At 45.1% G+C, this 27,356-nt stretch overlaps 1 protein-coding gene across 2 annotated transcripts in view; it reads right to left on the reverse strand.

Annotated features, from left to right (window-relative positions):
• rassf3 (Ras association domain family member 3) overlaps positions 1–6,236 on the reverse strand; it is an 81,806-nt gene extending 75,570 nt beyond the window's left edge. Inside the window, exon 1 of one of the 2 annotated variants that reach the window (XM_048549188.2) lies at positions 5,650–6,236. In XM_048549188.2, coding sequence (XP_048405145.1) covers positions 5,650–5,772 — 123 coding nt within the window. In that variant the 5' untranslated portion in view covers positions 5,773–6,236. The remainder of the gene's footprint in view (positions 1–5,649) is intronic. The other variant, XM_048549189.2, reaches the window with a different exon arrangement.
• Positions 6,237–27,356: the final 21,120 nt, after the last annotated feature.

Consider the following 27,356-nt stretch of genomic DNA (forward strand, 5'->3'; position numbering starts at 1 on the left):
GTACCCATTACCACTCTCATTGGCTTTTGCATCATGGAATCTTTTGTTAGTTAATTTTTCCTGGTCTCCACCCTATTGCAGCGCTTGCATTTTTGTTCTTTCATGGGGTGTGGGCCCCTATGGCAAGGCCAGCACTAACTGCCGAAACTACCACAAGGGCTGGCTCAGCCCTTTCATTTGATTTGATTGATCTATTGTCACTTGAATTTTGTTACAAAATACATGAAAAATGTTGAATAGTGTCACCACGCTCTAGCACTAGCAGAAAAATAAACCAAAACACGGTAAAAAGGCAGGAAAGTAAAAAAAAAGCCTAGAAGCCGATATCCATTTCAAGCACCCCTCCCCCGACTCCCACAGATACCTAGAATGCATCTCCTCCCACCGACCTTCCTGCAAAAAAGCCATCCTTTATGAAGAAGGTGCTCCTAAGATTCTGCTTGGCCTGCTGAATTCATCCAGCTCCATGCTTTGTTATCTCGGTCTCTCCAGCATCTGCAGTTCCTACTATCTCTGAAGCTAGTTAAACGGTTAGTTAAGAGTCAACCACGCCACTGTAGGTTTTTGAGTCATGCGTGGGCCAGACTGGGTTCCTCAGCATTTTTGTCTTCCTCACTCCTTTATGAACATTGGTGTCACTGGCAAAACCAACATTTGTTGCCCATCTCTAAATGCTGCAATGGAGCCGTTTGCTAAACCACAAGAGGGAAGTTAAGAGTCGACATTGCTGTGGATCTGGAGTTGCTTGTAATACACATAAAATGGCAGACTTGCTTCCCTAAAGCACTACAACAATCGACGATAGTTCAGAGATAGCAAGAACCGCAGATGCTGGAGTCCGAGACAAAACAGTGTGGAGTTGGAGGAACACAGCAGGCCAGGCAGCATTAGAGGGGCAGGAAGGTTGACATTTCAGGTGAGGACCCTTCTTCAGAAAACTGAAATGTCAACGTTCCCGCTCCTCTGATGCTGCCTGGCCTGCTGTTTTCCTCCCACTCCACACTGTGTTGTACTTGATGATAGTTTCATGGTCACCTTTGTTAAAATTCAGCTCTGAATTCCAGATTCATTAACTGAATTGAAATTCCATCAGCTGCATTGAAATTTGAACCCATTACACCACCAGCATCTTTCACCCCTCCTCCACCTATAAACCCTGCAACGGTCCCTGTAGCCCGGGTCAATGGTTTACTGCATCAGTGACACAGCCAGGCACAACACGTAAACCTGTTACCTTCATAACTATCTAACGTTTGTTTCTGATGAATGGGATAGACTGCATAATGAAGGGGTTTGTGTTTCCTCATGCATGAATCACAAAAACCTAGGTTTCAAGTTCAGTGGGTAATAGGGAAGACAAATAGAATGTTGGCCTTTATTTCACAAGGAATAGAGTATAAAAACAGGGAGGTCTTGATAAGATTGTAATGTAGCAGATACATGGGAACACCACCATCTTCAAGAGAGATAGTAAGAACAGCAGATGCTGGAGTCTAAGATAACACAGTGTACAGCTGGAGAAACACAGCAGGCCAGGCAGCAACGAGGAGCAGAAAAGCTGATGTTTCAGATCAGGACCCTTCCTCAGAAATGTTCTACCCCTACTCTTATTCCTTGGATGCTGCCTGGCCTGCCATGCTCCTCCAGCTCCACACTGTGTTATCACCACCATCTTCAAGTTCCCTTCCAAGCCGCTCACCTGAGTTAGAAATACATCACGGTTCCTTCACTGTCACTGGGTCAAAATCCTGGAATTCCCTCCCTAATGGCAATATGGGTCAACACACAGCAGGTGGTCGGCAGCAGTTCAGGAAGGCAGCTCAGCCCCACCTTCACAAGGGCAATAAATGCTGGCCCAGCCAGGGATGCCCACATTCCACAGATGAATTTATAAAAAGGCAGTAGTCAGGGTGACACATGGAAAACAATGAATACTTCTGATCACCATATTTAAGGAAAGATATTCTGGCCTTGGAGGCAGTCCAGAGAAGGTTTACTAGATTGACACCAGGAATGGAGGGATTTTCTTATGAGGAGAAGTCTAGTAGGTTGGGCCTATGCTCACTGAAGTTTAGAAGAATGATATTGAAACATACGTGGAGGGGGTTAACAAAGTGTAGAGGGGTTGTTCCCCTTGTGGGAGAGCCTAGGACCAGAGGGAATAATCTCAGGCTAATGGTTCACTCACTCAAGACAGAGGTGAGGACATTTCTCCTCCAGAGGGTAGTGAGCCTGTGGAATTCTATACCACAGAGGGCAGTCAAGGCTGGGTCTAGTGTATCCAAGGCTGAGATAGACAGTTTGTTAATCAGTGAGGAAACCAAGGGTTACAGGTAAAAAGCAGGAAAGTGGAGTTGAGGATTACCAAATTAGCCATGATGGGTTGTTGGTGTAGATGCAATGGGCTGAATGGCCTACTTCTGCTCCTACACATTAAGGGGCTATGAAATATTAACTCTGCTTCTGTCCTAACCTGCTGAGCATTTCCAACATTGTTCTTCTTCAGATTGTATTTGTATAGCACCTTTGACATAGCAAAATATCTTAAAGCAACATCATCAAACAAAAAGTGAAACAGCGACATCAGTGGCAGAGGTAAGAAATGTCTCAATGGAGGTACAATGTGGAGAGATTTCGGAAGGGAATCCCAGAGCTTTGGGGTGTTTGTGGCTGAAGGCACAGCCACCGATGGTGGACCTAATGAAAACCATGCAGCTCAGTGACCAGGGCCTGAAGCTAGGCAGATAAACTGAAATGGATGTGGAAACTGGAGGAGTTTCCACTGACAATGAGAGACTTGAAAAACTAAGAACGAGACGTACAAAATCAAGATGGCATGTAACAGAGAGTTAAATTGGATCAGCAATCATGACAAGAAGAATCTGGAGTCCCACTTCTGATTTGATTATCCCACTACCAACAGTTTGATTCAGGTCAATAACTATGCTATGATTTCAGGCATTGTCCTCAATGGGTTGTCAACAAGAGGGCCCAGCTTCATGTTCTTATGGATATATTACTTGGATATAAAGTATTTAGGAAAAGAAAACACAGAGTGGAGCTGGAGGAACACAGCAGGACAGGCAGCATCACAGGAGCGGGAAACTTGATGTTTCGGGACAAGGCCCTTCTTCAGAAATCCTGCCTGGCCCACTGTGTTCCTCAAGCTCCACACTCTTATCTCTGACTCCAGCATCGACAGTTCTTACTATCGCTGAGGAAAATAATTAGAAAAGATCGGATTTCCTTAAGCAACATTCCTACCTCAACCAAATGAAAACTAATTGATCATTCTCTTTCTGCACTATGCACAAACCACACACCCCCCAACCCCAGTCCCACCCCTGGTACTTGGCCCAATGTGAAGGTCATTACTGGACCTCTCTGAGATAACACATGGTGCAATATCCATTCTGCCTTTGTTTTCTGATGCAGGATGTCCTTTGTCTTGCGTCACTGAAGGAGCAGCACTCTTTAACCTGTATACAGTTTGCTGCAAGAATACCTGAATAATACTTTCCCCAAAGGATTGCAAACTCTAGACAAGCAGCAAAGTCTCAAGTCACATGAGGGACAATGTAACCTGCAGTTTAGCTGGAATCATGTCACATCACTAATCTGAAAGTGCAATATCCTTAATGCTCTTTACCATCAGCCTTGACCAAAGCAGTGATTCAATGAATGAATCAATATATATTTGCTTCTAATGTGTATGATAAAGTTCATTAAAATGTGCGACACACACTACATGGCAAAATACTTGGTCAACACTCATGCAGAAGTGTGACATCTAGCCTCTTAAATTGAGGCCAATGAGAATTGTTTTATTACAAAGGGAAATATTGTGGATGCTGGTAAACTGAAGTAGAATTCAGTTTATTAGCAATTTCATTTTCATTTCATTTTGGGAGATGATACAAGATGAGGACCCTCTTTCACTTAGCTCCTAATTTTGCTGAAGGTGTGCATTCAACAGACAATGGAAGCCTCTGGGCAACCAAATTCTCAAAAGGACCAGGCCACGTTTTTCAGAGATAGTAAGAACTGACAATGCTAGAGTCAGAGATAACACAGCGTGGAGCTGGAGGAACACAGCAGGCCAGGCAACATCAGAGGAGCAGGAAAGTTGATGTTTTGGGTCAGGGCCCTTCTTCAGAGATCTGGCTCAGTCTTGCTTCCACCCCAGGGTTAGCGGCGTCCAGCTGAAAATGGAGGTAAAGATGGTGCTTTGATTTCGCGTTCTGAGGACGGATCATCAGACCAGAAACATTATCTTTGATTATTCTCTTCACAGATGCTGCCAGACCTCCTCGGCCTTTCCAGCAACTGCTGTTTTTGTTCCTGATTTGCAGTATCCGCAGTTCTTTCAGTTTTTATTATGTGGAAGTGCCTTGTTCGTTTCAAAATGAGACTTTGAGACTGTTATCTAAATGAATGGCAGAGTAGGTTTGGAGGACTGAAAGCCTGCGATCGCATGTGGGAGGCTCAGCAATGCGTTGGCTGGACTAGGGATGCGTACAGAACGACAATCTAGCATGAGCCAAACTCCTGGAGTGGCACTGTAGCTAGCACTGTTGACTCACAGTTCCATGGGGCCCAGGTTTGATTCTGGCTTTGGGTGACTGTGTGGAGTTTGCACATTCTGCCCGGGTTTCCTGCCACAGTCCAAAGATGCGCAGGTTAGGTGGATTGGCTGTGCTAAACTGCCCGTACCGTCCAGGGATGTGCAGGCTGGGTGGATTAGCCATGGGAAATCTGGGGTAGTGGGGCGGGTCTTTGAGGGATGCACTTCGCAGGGTTGGTGTGGACTTGAGGGGCCAAATGGCCTACGTCCACACCGTACGGTTCTATGATTTCTCTGCAAGGGAACAGCAAAAGAGTTTTAACGTCACAGAAAGTGACCGTTCAGACCGTGCCATTGCAAGAGAACAGAGGCCTCTCTCCCAGCCCGAAACATTAACTCTTCTGTCTCTCCACAAATGCTGCCAGATCTGCTGAGGTTTTCCAGCAACTTCTGTTTCGGATTTCCAGCATCTGCTCCAGCTCTTTCGGCTTTTCGACTTTATTTGAGTCTTAAGTCTTGACGGTCACATCTGACGTTAGTCTTGCACACGAATTAAACCAGAGCTAACCTACCACTCTACAGCTGGATATGAGTACACAGCATGCTGCGTGTAACCTCAAACTAGTGAATCAAATAGTCACCTCTCACAGCACACCTCCATATCCTGACATCCACGATTCTGTGGTTTTATGCGAGCTGTGTCACATTCATTGCAGCAGCAGATCTGTATTGGACAACCCCATCAGTATAACACTTTTACTGCACTTCGTAGGGCAGAATGCCGCAAACACAATCAGCAATTACATCAGATAATAAAATCTTTTTAAGTGTACACCAGCGCATGACCAGATGCCGGGCAATGCACAAAGTCCAGTCACCTGGGAGGAGAACACTTCAAAAGTTATACACACCTAACACAGTCATTGTGCACTGTCACTGTGCCTTAGCTTTTGCAATGGTTTTAAGGCAAATGGGTAGCTCACCACCCCCGCTTTTACCAACTGGTACACCTCAACTCCAAACCTCCACTCTTTCTGCCAACATTGCCTTCCAGCATATAGTTACCGAAGAAACACTGCACTTACCTCATCAGGTTTGGGTTTAACTTGAGGCTTCTTGAAGAAGGAAGTTCTTGCAGTGAAGAAATACTCTTCAGAGTCCTCTTCCAAACTGCTGTAACCGCTGCTCATAGTGCTAGTCCACGTCATCTGCAACAGGCTCCTTCCACCAGCTCTCCCTGTGTCTCTCTCTCTCACACACACAGATACAAAGCCGGAACAGAAGTGTACAATGTTCAGCGCTAAACCCAAGGCTAACTGACACAGTCCCTCATGCAGTTTCCCCTCTCTGCACTAAGAAATAGCTGGGACTCAGAGCCGTGCCTTGCTGTCAGCTCTCCTCAATTCGAGCGGAATTGGCTCCTGGCCGATTGACATTGTACATGAAGTCCCTCCTCTCTCACTTCTTTATTTCTCCCCAGACTTTTCGGCTCTGGATTCTCCAAGCGGAAAAAAAAAGTCCCACTGTGAGAAAGGGAGAGAGAAACTGCCCGAGTAGCAGCGACTTAACTATTCTCTTGTACGCTGGGGCTGATTGCTGGTATACAATAAATAATTTGTTGGCAAATCAGATGTTGCAAATCGACAGCTCACACCCACAACTGTAAGGGATGAAGTCATTACTGACCAACCCCTCCGTCAAGTTTCAGCGATTAGACTGCAGTTCGATTTCCTGTAGATCTAGCACCGGCTAAAAGTCGCCCAAAACCCGGAATAAATCAGTTGACAATAAGGTGTGAAAAGGACCTGTAATGTTTGTGTCCTTTGTAAGGCAAAAAGAGAAAGGGGTGGGGATTTTGTTCCACTGACTGAATCACAGTGGCACAAATGATATTTAATCTCGGCAGAGAGAGAAACAACTAGTCACAATGTTTCAATCTCTCCACTAGGTGTATTTTAATTTTGTTTTGGGATCATGTCAGGGTCGTTATCTCCCCTGGCTTTGTTTTCCCAGCTAACCGGCTGCAAAGTTTGCAAATCAGTCTAGACTGGTGCTACAGACAAGCAAACAAGCCCGCTACAGTTATCCAGCCTCACATTTTATTATCCCGCTACAGTTCTGTTGGAGCTCAGACTTCGTGTCACCTTCCAGATCTGGAGTAGTGTAGTGTTAGTGGCGGGGGCTTTATAAATCTCCTGATGTTCTCTCTGCAAAGTCCCCTGGTCCTCGCTCAGATTAAGCACACCCACACACACACAGTGATTGGAAGGGTCTAGGCCCGAAACGTCAGCTTTCCTGATCCTAAGATGCTGCTTGGCCTGCTGTGTTCATCCAGCTCTACACCTTGTTATCACACATAGTGTGATTGGCTTGTTTCCATGGATGTGGTGGGGGCAAGGGGGAATGTTCGGGATGGGAGAGTTCACTAGGACATGGTCTGTTAAGAATATAACATACTACAGTGCTGCAGACACCTTCCCCCATGCTTCAGAACCCCCAGCCCACAGAACGACCTGCCTTCGCTGCGCCCCCCTCACCCCCTTCATCGCAGTGATAGTCTATCTCTAGTGTTAACCCCATTCTATCACCCATCTGGATCATTCCTGCTTATGGTCTTTTCCAAATACCCCTCCCCTGCCAGTTCTACCCCCGAAACTGAAACTTGCCCCCTTCCCCCCTCCCCAGCTCTCACCCCACACACCCTCCTGCCACCGCAAGCCTCTTCTCCCCGCCCTAGGTAACACCTTTTCCTGGAAGCTCAGCTACGCCTCATCCCGAGCCTCCACAGATCCCTTCCCCCCCACCCAACCTTGTTCCCCACTCTCACACACACCCAGATCTCCATTCTATTCCCTGAATCCCCGCCATTATCATTCCTAAAACCCCTAGCCCTCACCAGAACCCTCCTCCCCACACACATCCAGTTGCCATCTCCGGAATAACTCATTCCCTCCCCAGGCACCTCCACCCTGTCTCTTTCCAGAACACCTGCCCTCACCATCATTCCTCCCTGACTGCCCCTCCCTCAGCATCAGGCCTACCACACACCATTCCACACCAGACCTGACCTCCTAATGCCTCTCTGTAAACTTCACAATTACTACCATTAGACCCTTGACCCCATCCAATCTTTCAAACTACAATCCTACCTATTTCAAACCTTTCCTTACAGATCAGCACTACTATACACTCACAAATCTACATGGGTTCTCAGTTAAGCCATGGCAGGATTTACAAACTCTCTGGGACTAGCCATTTGCATGTACTCAATGTTAACTTCTCCATCTTTGGCAGCAGTGTTTCTGTTGCCAAGGCCCTACGCTCTGAATTCTTTTTCCCCTAACCAGAAGGAGCATTCACACCATATCACCAAAGATAACAAGGTGTAGAGCTGGATGAACACCGCAGGCCAAGGAGCATCTCAGGAGCAGGAAAGCTGACGTTTCGGGCCCGGGCCCTTTTCTGATGAAGGGTCTAGGCATGAAACGTCAGCTTTCCTGCTGCTAAGATGCTGCTAGGCTGGCTGTGTTCATCCAACTCTACACCTTGTTATCTCGGATTCTCCAGCATCTGTAGTTCCTATTATCCCCGATACATCACTGTAGCCGTTTATAACAAGATAATATCTATCCATCGCACCTTGACTTTCAAAGGCATTACCTCCACTCAGCCCTACACTATCAGTATTATGAGTTACAATTGACTGGAAACTGAACTAGACTAGCCATATATCTACTTTGGCTATAAACGCAGGATTAAGGCTAGGGATACTGCAGCAAGTAACTCACCTCCTGGCTCCCCAAAGCTTGTCCACTATCTACAAGACACAAGTCAGTAGTGTGATGGAATACTCTCCACTTGCCTGGATGGATGCAGTTCCAACAACACCCAGGAAACTTGAAACCACCCAGGGAAAAGCAGCACACTTGATTGGCACAATATCCACAAATATTCGCTCCCATCCACCACCACCACTCAGCAGCAGCAGTATGTAATACCTACAAGTTGCACTGCAAAATTTCACCAAAAATCCTTTTGACAGCATCTTCCAAACCCATGACCACTTCCACCCAGAAGGACAAGGACAGCAGATACCACCTCTGCAAGAGACAAAGAAACGGCAGGTGCTGGAATCCAAGGTAGACAAACTGGAGGCTGGAAGAACACAGAAGGCCAGGCAGCATCTGGAGGAAAGGAGCAGTCAATGTTTCGGGTATTACCCTTCTTCAGGGCTGGATGTGGGGATAGGGGGAGCTGCAGATAAAGAGGGGGGGTGGGGTGGAGGCAGAATGTTGGTAGTGGGTATGACCTGGGGTTGGTCGATGGGAGGGATGAATCCAGTTGATGGCTGTTGGGGAGGGTCAGTAGGTGGAACGGAAGGGAGCAACGGAAGGGGCTGGAAAGGGAGCCAGGGGATGGGTGGGAAGGTTATTTGAAATTGACATTTGGGACTCAGTGCTGAGTACCCCAGGCTGTAGGGTGCTCAGGCAGAAGATAAGATGTTGTTCTTCAAATTTGCCTCCCATGAGTGAGTTTAAAACAAAACCCTTCACCTTCCTCTCAGTCTCTCCCTTTTTAGGGCTGAGATGAAGAGAATTGTTTACACCCAGAGAGTTGTGAACCCATGGAATTCTCTGCCATGGAAACCAGTTGAGGCCAAAACAGTAAGTGCTTTCAAGAAGGAGTTAGATACAATTCCTAAGGATCAGAGGGTATGGAGGAGAACGGGGACTGAGTTGGATAATCAGCCATGATCATACTGAATGGCAGTGCATGGTCAAAGGGTCGAATGGTCTACTCCTATTCTCATTATTTCCATGACCATCTCTTATAATGATCCCTTTGGGCAAGTGCTTGGTCACCTGTCCTAATGTATCCTTGTATTTGGTAACCCTGCCGTAAATGCTGGGGCCATTTTCTTTGGCCAAAATGCTACACAAGTACAAGTTGCTTTTGTTGTGCAATGTGTTCTTGCGGTGCACGCTGTTATTATGTTCATTTCCTATATTGTCAGATGTGACTCAGTCACACTTCAGGACTCAGGCAAAACCACCAACACTAAAACGCTTTCTGAAAAAGGACCTAGACCTGAAACATCAGCTTTCCTGCTCCTCTGCTGCTTGGCCTGCTGTGTTCATCCAGCTGTACAGCTTGTTATCTAAGACTGAAACTCCCTCAGCAGCATTGGGGAACTGTGGTGCCATCAGAGATGCTGTCATCGGATCAGGCATTAAACCACAGTCCTCATCTCTCAGGGTAAATGTGGAAAATCCCATGGCACCATACTGAAGAGGAAATGAAGGCCGGTTCTAAACATCACAGAAACTGAGTACAGTATCTGGGTCATTTGCCACAATACTGTTTATGGAATCGTGCTGTGTACAAATTGGAGCTGCTGGGTTAGAACAGTTTCTACCCCATTGGGATGGCCAGGGTCATGAAACTTATAAAAATACAACTTTTCTTTTGTAATTATAATTCCTTTTTTGTAAAACAATTGTGGACATCTCGAGGCTATGGCAGGTGCTATACAAATGCAAGTCTTTTTTCCTTGCTGTTTTATTTAGGCCACATGTGGAGTATTGTATGCATTTCTGGTTCCCGTACTTTAGAAACTATGTCGAGGTTTTGGAGAAAGTGCAAACGAGGCTTTACCAGCGTATTACCTGGATTAAAGCGTACTTAGCTCAAAGGGAGACTGGACAAACTTGATCTGATTTCACTCGAGCATTGGAGGTTGAGGAGTGACCTGATAACAGTACATAAAATTATGAGAAATATGATTAAGGTGGATAGTTGAAGACTTTTTCCCAGGGCAGAAATGTCAAATACTAGGGGCCGTAGGTTTAAGGTGAGGGGAAAGTTTCAGGAGATGTGCAAGGGTAGGTTTTTTACACAATGGGTGGTGGGTGCCTGAAACACTCTTCCAGGGGAGGCAGTAGAAGCAGACGCGATAGCCAAATTCAATTAGCATTTAGACTGACATTTGAATAGGTAGGTCTCATGTTTGGTACAGACATGGTGGACCGAAGGGCCTGTTCCTTTGCTGTACTGTACTACATCCAGATAAATGTGAGGTTATCCACTTCGGTTGCAAAAACAGGAAGGCAGATTATTATCTGATTTGTGGCAGTTTAGGAAAAGGTGAGGTGCAATGAGACCTGGGTGTCATGGTGGAACATCACCGAAGGTTGGCATGCAGGTACGTCTTTCTAGATTCGATATGAGGAAATATCCTCTCTACATCTACAATGTACATCCTCCTGGGCATCTTAAATACCTCAATTAGATCTCCTGTCATCCTGCTAAACTCTTGTGAGTATAGGCCTCAACTGCTCAATCACTCTTCATAATGACAAACCCTTCATCTCTGGAATTAATCCGTGAATCTTCTCTGAATGTTGCAACCCCCACCCATATCTGCGATACCCAACCAATACCCCACCTCCTCTCAACAACTAACCCTCCCACAAATCTCACTCTGGGGTCACTGATGTCCATTTCAAGCCCACCGACTCTCACAGCTACCTAGAATACACCTCCTCCCACCCAACATCCTGCAAAAATTCCATCCCCTATTCCTAATTCCTCCGCTTCCGTCGCATCTGCTCCCACAATAAGACATTCCACTCCCGCACATCCCAGATGTCCAAGTTCTTCAAGGACCACAACTTTCCCCCCACAGTGATCGAGAACGCCCTTGACCACGTCTCCCGTATTTCCCGCAACACATCCCTCACACCCCGCCCCCCCCCCACAACCGCTCAAAGAGGATCCCCCTCGTTCTCACACACCACCCTACCAACCTCTGGATACAATGCATCATCCTCCGACACTTCCGCCATTTACAATCCGACCCCACCACCCAAGACATTTTTCCATCCCCACCCCTGTCTGCTTTCCGGGGAGACCACTCTCTCCGTGACTCCCTTGTTCGCTCCACACTGCCCTCCAACCCCACCACACCCGGCACCTTCCCCTGCAACCGCAGGAAATGCTACACTTGCCCCCACACCTCCTCCCTCACCCCTATCCCAGGCCCCAAGATGACATTCCACATTAAGCAGAGGTTCACCTGCACATCTGCCAATGTGGTATACTGCATCCACTGTACCCGGTGTGGCTTCCTCTACATTGGGGAAACCATGCGGAGGCTTGGAGACCGCTTTGCAGAACACCTCCGCTCAGTTCGCAACAAACAACTGCACCTCCCAGTCGCAAACCATTTCCACTCCCCCTCCCATTCTCTAGATGACATGTCCGTCATGGGCCTCCTGCAGTGCCACAATGATGCCACCCGAAGGTTGCAGGAACAGCAACTCATATTCCGCCTGGAAACCCTGCAGCCTAATGGTATCAATGTGGACTTCACCAGTTTCAAAATCTCCCCTTCCCCTACTGCATCCCTAAACCAGCCCAGTTCGTCCCCTCCCCCCACTGCACCACACAACCAGCCCAGCTCTTCCCCCCCACCCACTGCATCCCAAAACCAGTCCAACCTGTCTCTGCCTCCCTATCCGGTTCTTCCTCTCACCTATCCCTTCCTCCCACCCCAAGCCGCACCCCCATCTACCTACTAACCTCATCCCACCTCCTTGACCTGTCCGTCTTCCCTGGACTGACCTATCCCCTCCCTACCTCCCCACCTATACTCTCTCCACCTATCTTTTCTCTCCATCTTCGGTCCGCCTCCCCCTCTCTCCCTATTTATTCCAGAACCATCTCCCCATCTCCCTCTCTGATGAAGGGTCTAGGCCCGAAACGTCAGCTTTTGTGCTCCTGAGATGCTGCTGGGCCTGCTGTGTTCATCCAGCCTCACATTTTATTATCTTGGATTCTCCAGCATCTGCAGTTCCCATTATCTCTCATTCTGGGGTCATCCCACTCAAGGTCTGGGACATTGAAATGGGATCACATTGGGAAAAACAGTTGGGAAGCTCTGCCTTAAACCTCAAACAATTTCAGCCACACCTTTGTCCAGGGGGCAAGTCTGCAATCTCACGAGTTTTTGCCCAAGATAGGAATGTCTGCCTGACAGCAAGGTCACTCTTGCTATACTCCTATTGATTCTCAACAGGTCTGAGCAGGGTCATTGGAACAGGATAAACTCTGATATGGGCAAGCCAGTTTGGAGGCACAGGTCTCCCGCAGGACAGAAAGATTGAGAGAAACAGAGGCGGATAGGTTGGCACATAAATATAACTCAACAGAGTTGGCCTCCTTTGTAACTTAGCGTGTCATTCTCAAGAAACAAACTATGTGAGTGGATAGGTTAATTTTAAAAAGAACACTTGGCTGAACTATGAAAATAAATCATTTATGAGAATGTCTTTGGCCTGAGAATGAGATAAAATGTATCCAGCTAGAGGCTGCCGTTACAAATGATAATTGTTCCCATATTTGCAAAACACTTCTGACCCCTTTTGAGTCCCAGTTGTTCGCTCAACTCACACTCTCTGCTGTTCGAAGTTATGTTGAGGTTATTTGACTGACAAATCATTAGGTTCAACTCATTACTTTACCTTCCCAAGCCTTGCAAATAATTCAATGTTTGATCATCAGCTAAACCAATCCACCATCTCAGCCCATCACAGGAACACAATATGGTGGGGGAAGAGGATACATCTGAAATGCAGGACTTAGATCAGTTGTTTTTTTGTGCTGGACTTTGAGCTATCTCAGTGAAGCAAGACCTTTGGAAAGGAGCTGCAGCACTGACAATGCCATCGGTGTGTGAAGTATATTCGTGCCCATAAACAGCTGTGACGCTAGGCTTACTGCAGAAATATTGACTGAACTTCATAATGCTTCCAGGAATTTCCTTCCTGGTCCTTTTATTCATTTTGTGGGATGATTGAACTTTCCCACCACCCTCCACAATTCTCCTCGAGAAGGTGGTGTTGGAATGCTCTGTTTTTGAGTTGCTGCAGTCCAGATGGTGAAGTACGCTAACACAGTATTGTCGGGTAAAAAGCTCCAGATTAGAAACGCGGAAGAATCAGAAGGAAGCCGTTTGACCCAACATGCCTTTGCTTTTTTGAAGGAGTTATCTGATCAGATCTACTCCTCGCCACCCCGATCTGTCCCCTATAGCCACATGTCTAAGTTAGAATGACATCTGTCTTAGAAGGGAAGTTGAGGCTAATCGTCTCCCTACACACCTTGTCCTGCGAGCTGGTGGACATTGTGGCTTTGGATAGAGCTATTAAACACCCTCCGATTGGAGATGGCTGGGTTAAGCTCTAGCAGCTGTGGGCAATACTTCTCATTTCCTGACAAACACAGACCCAGGAAAATGAAACAGCAAGTACAGTGATGTCAGTGCGAGTCTAGCCATGTATCTGTGCCTGGTCATCGGGCCATGAAATGGCGGAAATGGTGGATTAGTTTTAATTCCATTGGTCTAGTAACCACAAGGCCAGACTAATGCTTTAAGGGTAACGGTTCAAATCTGCCATGGTAGCTGGCAAAATTTAACTCAATAATTCTAGAACTTTGGTTTATTCTTTCATGCAATATGAACATCACTGCCTAGGCCAACATTTGTTGCCCATTCCCAGAGGGCAGCGTTTTTATTTCAAAAGTGTACTTTATTCACAAAAAAAACTTCGCATATACATAGAAATACAGTTTGGTTCTGTACAGCAAGGAAACAAACAGACATTTGAGTTTGATGGGCAGTTATTATGGGAGGACTGCAGGTCAAGATGTCATATAATGATGTCAGAAATATTCCTCCAGGAATACCAGCGAATTGAAAGCCAGTCTCAGTAATGGTGACCTTTTTACTGGTGGACTGTATCAAACAGCATGCCCCTTGAGCTGCTCATAACAGAGTATGAGTACTGACTTAGGCCAATCTATCCTTGTTTTGCAAAACTCCGAACATAATTGCTAATGTTAGATGTGATTCAGTCACTGGACAACACTTGCTGAGCAACCACAAGCGTGCTAGGAATTAAATTAAAAACCAAGTTAAGGTATTGGTCAGGCATGCAATGTGACTTCCATATACCCATCAGAAGCTGCACATATTCAAACAGTCGGTGACAAAGAATTATGCCCGGGCCTTGTTAACTTTAGAAACATAGAAACAAAGAATAAAGCCATAGTTTTTGAATGAAGCAAAACGGTCAAAGTCAATTAAATACCTATTACTTCTCTACGGCCGATCAAGGTTGGCTTACCAACCAATCAGCAACCTTTATTCATGCTGTAAAAATTGTCGTCCTGTTTTGAAATTTGGCATTCTTGCATCTGTCCTGATTGGTGGAAGACAGAAAGCTTCAACAACATGTCATTTTGTTTTAGCAAGACTCAAAATTACAGAAAACAGAGGCAGCCAAATTTTGAAAAGTTGTGAAATCAGATCTTGGAGAAGCAAGAGATGACAAGACAGTATATGTAGACTAATTTGTCGTAATTATAATAACAAAGAGCCCACACATTGCAGGAATAGGATTCCCCATAAGTGACGCTACAAGTTGAGGCATGAACTAAATAGGCAGAAGACACTGATTAGGCACTGATTAAAAAGAAGACAACTGGCCTACAAATAATTTAACCCATCTACCACAGAAAATATCTCTGAATCTGCCAAAAAGTCAGATTGGAGGTTGCCAAAGAATATTGTAGCAGATAATGGAAGGATACAACACAGAAAGAAACCATTCAGTCCATCATACCTATTCTGTCTCTTTGGTTAAGCTGCCCAATTAGTCCCATTCTTTTCTGATGAAGGGTCTAGGCCCAAAACATCAGCTTTTGTGCTCCTAAGATGCTGCATGGCCTGCTGTGTTCATCCAGCTCCACACTTTGTTATCTCTGTAGTCCCATTCCTCTGTTCCTTTGTCTTGGCAGATTAATTTTCTTTCTCTTGAATAATAACCCAACTATCCTTTGAAAGTTCCAATTTAATCTTTTTTCCGTCAACCTATCAGGCAGTGCATTTTGGAGGACAACAACTCACTGTGCAGAAATGTTTCCTCTTGTCATTGTAAATCAGTATGCTGTGGATACTGAAAACAGTTTCTCCTTGTTGGCTGCCAGTTTTCTCCTAATGGCAGTTAAAAATTTCAGAGTACTTCAGTGCAGAGGGATCTGGGTATCATTGTGCATGAAGCACAGAAAGCTGGTTGGCAGCTCCTGGAGCTAATAATGAAGGCAGATAGAATTTTGGCTTTTATTGCTAAGGGAATAGAATATAAAAGTAGGCAAGTGTTGTAGCAAACAAGGCATTAGAGAGGGCGCACCTGGAGCATTGCATACATTTTCTGTCCCCTTGCTTAATGTTGTATTGGAGGAAGTTCAGAGGAGGTTCACTAGGCCGATTCCAGAGATGAGCACTTTGTCTTATGAAGAGAGATTGAGCAGTCCAGGCCTATACTCCCCGAAATTTAGAAAAACAAGAGGAGATCTAATTGAGCATAAGAAGATGCTAAAGGGAATTGAATAGATGTTTCCTCATGTGAGCAAATCTGGAATGAGAGGCCATAGTTTTAGGATAATGGGTAGCAGAGACGAGGAGCAACTATTTCTCTTGAAGAGCTGTGAGTCTGAGGAATTCTGTGGTGGATGCCAGGACACTGAATAAATTTAAGGAGGAGATGGACAGATTTTTAATTAGTAACAGGTCAAAGGGTTACAGAGAGTGGGCAGCAAATTGGAATTGAGGTCGAGCTGAGATGAGCCATTAGCAAATCAAATGGCAGAGCAGGCTCCAGGGGCTGAATTGCTCCTAGTTCATATGGTCTGTTCTCATATAATTATGCTTCAATAGTACTTCAATGGCTGTAGCATAGAGCGTCATGAGTGTGTGAAAGGTGCTATAACAATGCAATTTCTTTTTTTAGCTTTCAAATTTGTAGCACGTGGTGAGAAAAGGTCTGTTTTTTTTTCCCTTATTCACTCACGGGATGAGGCTTATTGCCCATCCCTAATTGCCCAGAGGGCAGTTAAGAATCAGCCACATTGCTGTGGGTCTGGAGTCACATGCAGGCCAGGCCAGGTAAGGATGGCAGCTTCCTTCCCTAAAGGACATTCGTGAACCAGACGGGTTTTTCCTGACAATTGGCTATGAATTCAAACTGAGGTCCCCAGAACATTATCTGGATCTCTCGGTTAACAGTCCAGCGATAATACCACTAGATCATCGCCTCCCCTGAGAGTTCATTCAACAAGTCACAAGCAAATTTTAGACTTTACCGAAAAGCACTGTAAAAGACCATGCAATCACAAAAAGCAGGAGCTATAATGCTTCTTTATCATTTGACGAGCACTTTACCTGGGAACAAAGATAGCTCTACTCGGGCAAAGAGTTTATCATTTATGGTGGCTAAAGGCTTTGCTATATTGTCCATCATGGCCTTTATCATGGCCATTATTGACAAGGCCAGGATTTGTTGCCCATCCCCCATTGCTCCTGAACTGAAAGACTAAGATGATGAGGATCTGAAGCAAACACAAATGGGTCACTGCACTTGAAACGTTAACTGCATTCTGTCTCCAGCTGCTGCAAGACCTACTGAGCTTTTTAAAACATTTTTTTTGTTTACTCCTGAATTGTTGGCATGCTAGGGCACTTCATAACCGATCACAGTGCTGTGGGACACATTTGGGTCAGGCCAGGAAAGGACAGCAGATTTCCTTCCTCACAGGACTTGAGTGAACCAGATGGGTTAGTTATGACTATCAATGATGTTTTCATGGTTGCTCCAGCTACCTTTCAATTCTGGGTTTATTCAATGGATCTAAGTTCTTCCTCCTCTGAGTTACTGATCCAGTGATGTTATTACTGTTACCATCTCTCCATCAATCCTTTACAGCACAGAAATAGGCCATTCAGCCAAAAAGATCCTTCATCTAATCCCACCAGCATATCCTACCATTTCTTGTTTCCTCATGCGTTTCCATGCACTGCATCCATGCTGTTTACCTCAACTGGTCATCATAATATGGAAGCTCACACCACTCACTGGGTAAAGAAATTTCTCCCAAATTCTGTATGAGACATATTAGTGAGCATTTATCTTGATGGTCCCTAGTTCTATCAAATGGAAACATCTTACCTACTTCTACCCTATCAAACTACAAGATTTCAAAACCTTAAAAACCTCCTTCTTGAGAAATGTCATGGGTTCCAGGCTGTTTAATTCTTAGGTTCAACCTCTCATTTCTGAAATCATTGTAATAAATCATTTTTGCATCTTCTCCAGTTGTCCACGCCTTCTCCACCGCATGGACACCACAGAATTGTGCAAAATTCCTCTGTGCTGACCAATATTTATCCCTCAGTTAGCACCATAGAGTCACAGAGTCATAGAGTGACAGGCACTTCGGTCTAACTCATGTCAATGAAGTTTCCCAAACTGACCATGTCCCATTTGCCCTCATTTGACCCATATCGCTCTAAACATTTCCTATCCATGTACCTATCCAAATGTCTTTTACATATAATTGTACCAGCCTCCACCACTTACTTTGGCAGCTCATTCCATACATGCCCCACCCTCTGTGTAAAAACGTTGACCCTTAGGTCCTTATTATTCCTTTCCCCTTTCACCTTAAACCTATGCCCCTCTAGTTTTGGACTACCCCACCCCAGGGAAAAGACCTTGGCTATTTACCTTATCTATGCCCCTCATGATCTTATAAACCTCTATATGTTCACCCCTCTGCCTCCGATGCTCTGGAGAAAGAAATCCCAGCCTATCCAGCCTTTCCATATGAATCAAACCCTTCATAGAACATAGACCATTACAGCGCAGTACAGGCCCTTCGGAACTCGATGTCACGCCAACCTGCGAAACCGATCTGAAGCCCATCTAACCTATACTGTTCTGTTGTCATCCATATGTTTATCCAACGACCATTTAAATGCCCTTAAAGTTGTCGAGTCTACTACTGTTGCAGGCAGGGCATTCCACGCCCTTACAACTCACTGAATCACGGTAGCAGCCTTGTAAATCTCTTCTGCACCCTTTCCAGTTTCAAAACATCCTTCGTACAGCAGGTACCACTTAAAACAAAGTGTCTGGCCTCTTTTTCATCAATAGTTTTCAGTCTACACTGTGCCTAAATTGACTGTTGTTGACACCTGTATATCACAATGACCTCACACCAAATCTGGTTGGTGGTGAAACATCTTGAGATGTCCCATGGCATGAAAGGCGTTGTATTCATACATGTTCTGTGTTATGACAATGATAGTTACAATGGTGCTTCCTCTCCCTTTCAGCTTATGGTTTACATGCCATCATGATAATTACTCTGCTCTGGGCTTTAACACTGATTTGATTTAACTTGATTAATTATCGTCGCATGCACTCAGATAAACATTTTGTTTTGCATGCAGCAGAGGCAGATCATAGCGTACAAAATGCATAAGGGTGATCGAACAGAGCAAGGAATACAATATCACGGCTGCAGAGAAGGTGCACAAAGAGCAAGATCAACATTAAATTTAAAAGTTGAATTTTGAGAACTGTCCATGTAGTTGAGGGACCATGCTGCTCTCCATTGAGTGTATTGATGGTTGACTTTGCAGAACTGGTGAGGAAGCCTCAAGTAAATGCTTAGCAGATGTCACACTGCTTTGAGTCAGCTTATGTTGAGTCTTTCTCCCATCTCTCCAATTCTGAGACACATCCCACGGCACAGTTGGCTGGGTGTTGACACCAATTTCTGTCCCGCATCCAAATGGTTGCTCTTGTTGGCTGAAGCGTGGCTGATAGGAACCATATCACAGGCAAGCCCAATCATGTCTTCAACCGACAGACATGCATACTTTCCATCAGGAGTCATCAGATCACGATCAAGACTGAGAACCCTGTCTAACGTAATTGTCAAAAGAGCCAGAGGAAACACAGGGACAACTTTTCTTTGAAGCAATGGGTTAGTGTGATGTGGAATGCGTTTCCCGAAAGGGTGGGGGAAAGCAGGTTCAAGCGTACCTTTTGGAAAAGAAATCGGGCACATTCTGAAAAGGGAGAAAACTTGATGGGCTTTGGAAAAAGAGGAGGCTTTCTTCTGCAATGAATGACTTTATTTGATTTTTACTCTGGCCTGACCACAAGTAGAACATAGAACAGTACGGCACAGTACAGGCCCTTCAGCCCATGATGTTGCACTGACCTATTATCCTACTAAGATAAATCTACCTACATTTTACACACATACCCTACATTTTACTATCATCCATGTGCCCATCTAGGAATTGCTTAAAAATCTCTTTGATGAATTCTTTAAAGAAGGGAATGAAAAACTAGCATCAATAGCTTGCCTTTTATTCTAAGGAACATCTCAAAACATTTCACTACCAGTGGATTTTGGAGTGAGGCTCTGAAGTGCCTAGGCAATGATAAGTGTAAATTTAATCACAGTATAGACAAAAACATAATTATGAACAGGCCAGGTTAGTTGTTTTAAGTGGTGCTAAATAAGGGATCAAAGTTGGTTAACACATTAGCAGAAAATCTCAGCTTTCAAAGCACCAAATTGATCCTTGATGTCCTCTAATGACATTGTGCAATTCCTCATGTGAAAGACGGCCTTTCCTCCTCTGATGTTAGATCGTTAATACTCACTTCAAACACCAGAACATGGAAGATGAGGCTTACAATAATATCTTGTTTAAAGGAGCACCCCTGACAATGCGGCAGTTGATCATTACTGCAATGAAATTCCTGCCTCTCTGGAAATGTGCCCAAAACCAAAGTCTTCTGACTCAAAGGCAAAAGTGCCAGTGTAAGGCAAGGCTGGAAATACCAAGGCCAGTCAGAACATCCCCACTTTGCCCCACATCAGCAAACTCATCAAAGATTCAATACCAACTTGCAAACAAAAATTGACTTCTATATTTTCACTGGACTTGGGCATCACTTGCAAGACCACAGCATTCGTTTCCCATTCTTGACTACCCTTGAACTGATGGCTTGCTAGAACTGGTTTCAAGGGCAGTTAAGAGTCAGAAACATTGTATTGGGCCTGACGTCACTGTAGTCCAGGCTAGGCAAGGATGGCAGATTTCCTTCCCAAAGGGGCATTAGTGAACCAGATGGGTCTTCACAACAATCAATAGTAGCTTCATGGTCACTTTTACCAAGACTAGCCTGCAAACCAGATTTTATTAAGTGGATTTAACAACCACCAGTTTGCACAGGGGGATTTGAAGTCGTATCACCTCAGCATTGGGCCTTTGGATTACTAAACCTGTGGCATTACCATCACAGCGCCATTTCCCTTGGTGGAGGAGGAGAAAAAGCAAGGCTATGGGGGAGTTAGAATTGATTAGTACTTGGTAATACAACTGGTGCAGGCATGATGGGCTGGATAGCCTACTTCGGTATTGTAACACTTCAGTGTATCTATGACTGTTGTTCTCTTTCAGAGATCAAGGACCACATGATGCGTCAAATGGCCTCTTCTGCACCATACGAACTCACTGTTTCTTTTAATTCAATGATTGACTAGCTCTTTCAAAGAGCCAGCACCAATATGATGAGCTAAATGATTCCATTCTGTGCTCTGTAATTCAATGCATACACCTTTATACTTTATCATAAGACGGGAGTTCTTTATAGAATAGCATCCCTACAGTGTGAAAACAGGTCATTTGGCCAATAAAGTCCACACTGAGCCTCCAAAGAACATCCCACCCAGTCTCACCCACCCATCCTACTCCTGGAGTGATACATTTCCCATGGCTAGCCAGAGGAATTCCACCTAGCCTGCACATTCCTCGACACAATGGGCAAGTTAGCATGACTAATCCACCTAATCTGGACATCTTTGGTGTGTGGGAGGAAACCAGACCACCCGGAGGAAACACATGTAAACACGGGGAGAACGTGCAAAGTTCACACAGACAGATGCCTGAGGGTGGAAATTTAACCCAGGTCCCTGGCACTGTGAGGCAGCAGTGCTAACCACTGGGCCAGTGTGCCACGCCCTCCTGTATTTCGGTTCTCACTCACTCAGATAAATACTGTGATCATTTAGCTTACGTTCTATCTCATTGTTGTCAGTTTGGTTTCTCTGTTACTTAAAGCTAGAGTGATCTTCAATGGATCTGGATTTGGTTAGTAGTGATCAGGCTTCACATACGCTTTAGATTCCATCCCATGCTTGCAATGACTAATTCCCCTTTTCTCTCCCTGGCTCCGAAAGAATAACTGGATTCAATGGGCAGGAACAGGAACAAAAGCAGTTTTAGCCATTGTCACCTGCATAATTCTTCTGGCCAAGGTACTGCAGACATTCCTCACACCATGGGTCTGCAGCCCATGTTGTTTGGTGTGTTTTATGCTTGCAAGGGACTCAGAGGTCCTGCCAATGTTTGAACTGACAACATGACCACTGCCGTCTGAGGACAGTAAAGAAATGCAGAGCCAGCTGGGTAAAACAAGACGAATTTTAGTGTATTGCAGCCAATTTGCCACAGCTACCTGCCTGCAAGATATCTTGGCAATCCTCCCAATGGAAAAGAGCTGCGTAGACAGAAACTGGTTCTTCTCAGACAGTACATGTTGCAAGGCATGAGTTTTGTTTCACCTTGTTAGTCATGTGCAACAAATAGATGAAGAATGGCACCTCATCCTCTTTCTCCAGGAAAAAGATTTGTCAACATGACTTCATGAGCAGAGTTTTAGCCAATCTCTGTGTTCTGTGTGGGATCCTTCAAGCCTGAAGTGATCCAGTGTCGATTAGGATAGCCAACTCTCTAGACTAACTGGAAGAGTCTTGCCGTGTAAACAATATGAAGTTTAATGCTTATTGCAACATGTTTACAGATTACACGAATATGAAACAAAGTCAGAAATTGCTGGAATATCTCAGCAGGTCTGTGCAGATAAAGCAGAGTTGATGTTTTGAATCAGTGATGAAGGGTCACTGGACCCAAAACATTAACTCTGCTTTCTGTGCACTGATGCTGCCAGACCTGCTGAGCTTCTCCAGCAATTTCTGATTTTGTTTCTGATTTCTAGCACCTGCAGTTCTTTGGGGGTTTTTTAAAACATAAATATGACCTACATTATAAGAGATGGCCAGATTTCGAAAACTGCACCTTACGAGCCCAAAACCACTTCCATTCACAAGGACATGGGCAGCAGATAGAGGGCGACACCATCACTTTCAAGGTCTGCTCTAAATTCCATTCCCTTTGAAACTAAAACAGGCAGAATCTCAGTGAAACTTCTCTCAACCCACCCACTATGCAAGGAAGGAGGTAACATGGTGTGTGGCTGTCACTGGCAAGTGCACCATTTGTTGCCCATCCCTAATTGCCCCTGTACAGAGGGGTCTGATCAGCCATTCCAGTGGGCAGTTAGCAGTCAATGAGTTTGCTGTGTTATGTAGCTCAGACCATGTAAGTCAATGGCAGATTCCATTCCTTAAAGGACACTAGAGAGCCAGATGAGATTTTTGCCACATTCAATGACAGTTTCATTGTCACTATGATTGAAGCTAACTTTTTAATTCCAGATTTGATGACTGAATTAAAATTCCACCAGCTGCTTCAGCAGGATTTAAACCAATGTCGCAGAGCATTTCTGAAAAAAGGTCTATGCCCGAAACATCAGCTTTCCTGCTCCTCCACTGCTGCTTGGCCTGCTGTGTTCATCCAGCTCTACACCTTGTTATTGCAGAGCATTAGCCTGGGTTCTGGATTGCTAGACCGGTCACATTACCACTGTATTACCACCTTCCCCCAGTTATACCTCTTCATCCAGCCATTGTCATTACAACATGAAAGGATGTCTTGGAATGTGTTAAAATGCGGACAATAGACACAGGTGGAAGGACAAGACTGACGGTTGAAGAGGATCTACGGAATGGTAGAAGGAATATATTTTTAGGAAGTTATTGAAGGTGGGGAGAAAGAGGTAGTGTGTTGTGGAAAGAGTGAGACTGAGGAGTGACTGCAAAATGGTGAAGCCAGACGTACTCAGTCTGAAGGGGCAACACTCTCTGCAGCTTTTTAAAATCTGTTTGTTACCCCAAAATGGGGCTATTACATGGTGAACATTCCTTAACTCTGTGATTCAGGTCATTTGCTGTTCCAGTGACAATCCCCGCACAGTCTCACCACTTCCTCTGCCTGTCATCTCGTCCTGTCCTAAAACCCTCAGGGATCCCAACATTCCTCCAATGCTGTTATCCCAACTTTTCTGTTTTAATCACTCTGCCTGTGGAGGCCAGGCCTTCACATGCTCTGGAGTACTCTTCACTCCCTTTCTTCCTTTAAAGCACTCCTTAAAATATACCTTTTGAACCCATCTTTTTGAATCTGTACCGATTATGTGGTTCAGTGTCATATTTTTGCGATAGCTGCACCTGTACAGAGCCCTGGGACACTTTGTCGTACTAAGCAAGTTGTTTTTGTCATTGTCAGGAAGGCTTTTTATACAACTTCATTGGAACATTTCTGCCAAGGTTAGAAATCAAAATACAGAACTGTTACAGCACACAAGGAAACCATTCAGTCTATTGCATCTGTGCGAGCTGTCCTGATGAGCAATTTTCCAAACAGCATTTGTCCCATAACTCAGCACACTCTTCAGAGTCAAATAACTTCTTTTGGAAAATCTCACTTAAATTTTCACCTCACTCCCAGGCAGCATATTCCCTCACACTAATTTTCCAAAGTTTTAGATCACTGAAACATCCTTTCACAGCATTTGGATCCCATGCAAAGTGTCTACGATCGGCGGTCCAACATCCCCCTACCACACCTGTGCCAACAAGCTGCATTTTCAGACAGCATTCAGTGTTTGGTACTCAACATGACTGCACCTTGTGAGGCAGTGTGGCACGGCGGTTAGCACTGCAGCCTCACAGAGCCAGGGACCCGGGTTCGATTCCACCCTCGGGTGTCTGTCTGTACTGCGTTTGCATATTCCACACCCCAACCCTCCAACCCTGGTTTCCTCTGGATGCTCCGGTTTCCTCCCACAGTCAAAGATGTGCAGGCTAGTTGGATTGGTCATGCTAAATTGCCCGTGGTGTTCAGGGATGTTCTGGGTGGGTTAGCCATGGGGTATGCGGGGTACTAGGGATAGGGTAGGGGTAAGGGTCTGGGTGGGATTGGACGGGTTGGTGTGGACCTGATGGGCTGAATGGCCTGTATCCATACTGTAGGGATTCCATGATGGCTGAGTGCAGAGAGATTGCAATAAACCAGAAAATGTGTGCGCATGGAAGTGATGTCAACGCCATTTGAGTTCACCCTGTGTAAAATCTGATTGGTGAAGGGTGATCCTCACAATGCTGGTAGGGGCATGTGCCCACTGGACAGATGTTGAAGCTGCCACACAACATATCAACCAAATAGATAGAACGCCTACAGTGCAGATGAACATCAGAATATAACACACTAGTGGCAGGAAAGAACCCTCTCCACGTCATTGAAATTAGAACAAACTGGAAAATTACTGACTTGGAAGAAAATGTTAGTGTCCTTTTATTCTTTGTCTTATTGAAAAAGTTCAGAGAAACATTGTTCATCAAAATGTTAGGATTCTATTGGCAAAACCAGAAAATCAGGAACAGAAAAGGGAGAGAGAGTTTGTACTTATATTGAGCATGCAAAGTTACGTTCCAATAAATGACTTGGAAAATGTCGTAATCCAGGAAAATGTGACAGCTAATGGGAACACATGCCATATCCCTTGGTAATACAATAAATGATCAGATCATCTGTTTGAGTGATGCTGTTTAAGCATTTATAGGACACAATAATGGGTGTGAAAACTCCTGGTGAGAATGACTCAAAGAATGGATATAAACAGGTTCAGCAAGTTGGCAAAATCTTGACAGATGGAACATGATGCGTGGAAACTGTAATGTTATGTAAGATAACACGGTGTAGAGCTGGATAAACACAGCAGGCCCAGCAGCATCAGAACAGCAGGAAGGCTGACATTTCGAGCCTAGACCCTTCTTCAGAAATGGGGGAGGGGAAGAGGGCTCTGAAATAAATAGGGAGAGAGGGGGAGGTGGATTGAAGATGGATAAAGGAGAAGATAGGTGGAGGAGACAGATAGGTCAAAGAGGCGGGTTTGGAGCCAGTAGAGGTGAGTGCAGGTGGGGAGGTAGGGAGGGGATAGGTCAGTCCAGGGAGGATGGACAGGCCCAGGGGGCGGGATGAAGTTGAGAAGAAATTCCTCCTCATCGCAGTCTTAAACTGGTGCCCTTTTACTCTGAGGAGCGGGAAGGCTGATGTTTCAGGCCTAGACCCTTCTTTCTAGGCCCGAAATGTCAGCTTTCCTGCTCCTCTTATGTTGCTTGGCCTGCTGTGTTCATCCAGCTGTACACCTTGTTATCTCAGATTCTCCAGCATCTGCAGTTCCTACTATCTCTGGAGGAAAGTTTGGCTCCCCTTGTGGGAGAGTCTAGGACCAGAGGGTATCATCTCAGAGTAAGCGGTCGCACATTTAAGACACAGATGAGAAGGAATTTCTTCTCTCAGAGAACAGTGAGACTTTGGAATTCTTTACCAGAGAGGTCTGTTGAGGTTGAGTCCATAAATCTCCTCAAGGCTGAGTTAAAGAGATTTCTAGTCAGTAAGGAATTTGAGAGTTATGGCAATAAGGTGGGAAAGTGGAGTTGATGATTATCAAATCTACTATGAACTAATTGAACGGCAGGGCAGATTAGATGAGCTGAATGTCTGCCCCTATGTTTTATGGCCATTGACCAGGACACCAGTAAAAACTGACTTGCTTGCTTCAGAAATCTGCCTTGGGATCATTTAAACTGTTGAGGGGAGTCTCAGGTTAATATTTTATCGGTAAGACAGCTGTACTTAGACTTTTTTTCTTTATTCGTTCATGGATTGGGGGCATCGCTGGCTAAGAGCTGCATTTATTGCCCATCCCTCATTGCCCAGAGGGCAGTTCAGAGTCAACCACATTGCTGTGGGCCTGGAGTCACATGTAGGCCAGACCAGGTAAGGATGGCAGTTTCCTTCCTTAAAGGACATTAGTGAACCAGATGGGTTTTTCTTGACAATCAGCAATAGATTCATGGTCATCATTGGATTCTTAAGTCCAGATATTTTATTGAAATTAAATTCCACCATCCGCTGTGGTGGGGGTCGAACCTGGGGTCCCCAGAACATTATCTGAGTCTCTGGACCAACAGTCCAGCAATCATACCACCTCCCCCTAACTGGATTGACGTGTATCAGCGAGTTGTATGCGCTCAACATAGGACTGGAGTTTGAAGCCCTCATTTTCCAATTCAGAGGCCAGAATGAAGTTCACATTTAACAAGAAATGTAAATTCCTGTTTGAATAAACCCTTGCTCTTCTAGAGGAACAGTTTCGTCTCCTCAGTATGCTACAGCTTCAGAAAGGTAATTAATATTAACACAAACCTAGCAGGTAACTTCTGCCCAGCACAGTCCCAAGGCAACAATCTGTGGAACAATGCTGCCCTCGTTTAGGTAAGATAGGGGAATAGACACACAGAGGCCACAACTATCTAGGTGCCAAACTCAAGTGTACTCCCTCCCTCTTTCTCCCTCTCCTTTTAAGACACTCCTCAATACTTAAATCCATGGCAATTCCTTCGGTCAGCTCTCCTAATATCTCCTTCTGTGACTCAGTGCCAAATAATGCCAGACAATAACACTCCTGTGAATACCCTGGAATCGTATTTGCCCCGTTAAAGGTGCTACATAAATGCAAGTTGTTGTTATTGTGTGCAGGAGTAACTTTGGTGAACAGTTCAATTTCGTTAAGATTACGTGGGGTAACGGGAGGGTGGACAGGAAGCAGCTGTTCCTTTT

The sequence above is a fragment of the Stegostoma tigrinum genome, chromosome 18 (genome assembly GCF_030684315.1).
Source record: "Stegostoma tigrinum isolate sSteTig4 chromosome 18, sSteTig4.hap1, whole genome shotgun sequence".
In the NCBI taxonomy this organism is placed as follows: Eukaryota; Metazoa; Chordata; class Chondrichthyes; order Orectolobiformes; family Stegostomatidae; genus Stegostoma; species Stegostoma tigrinum.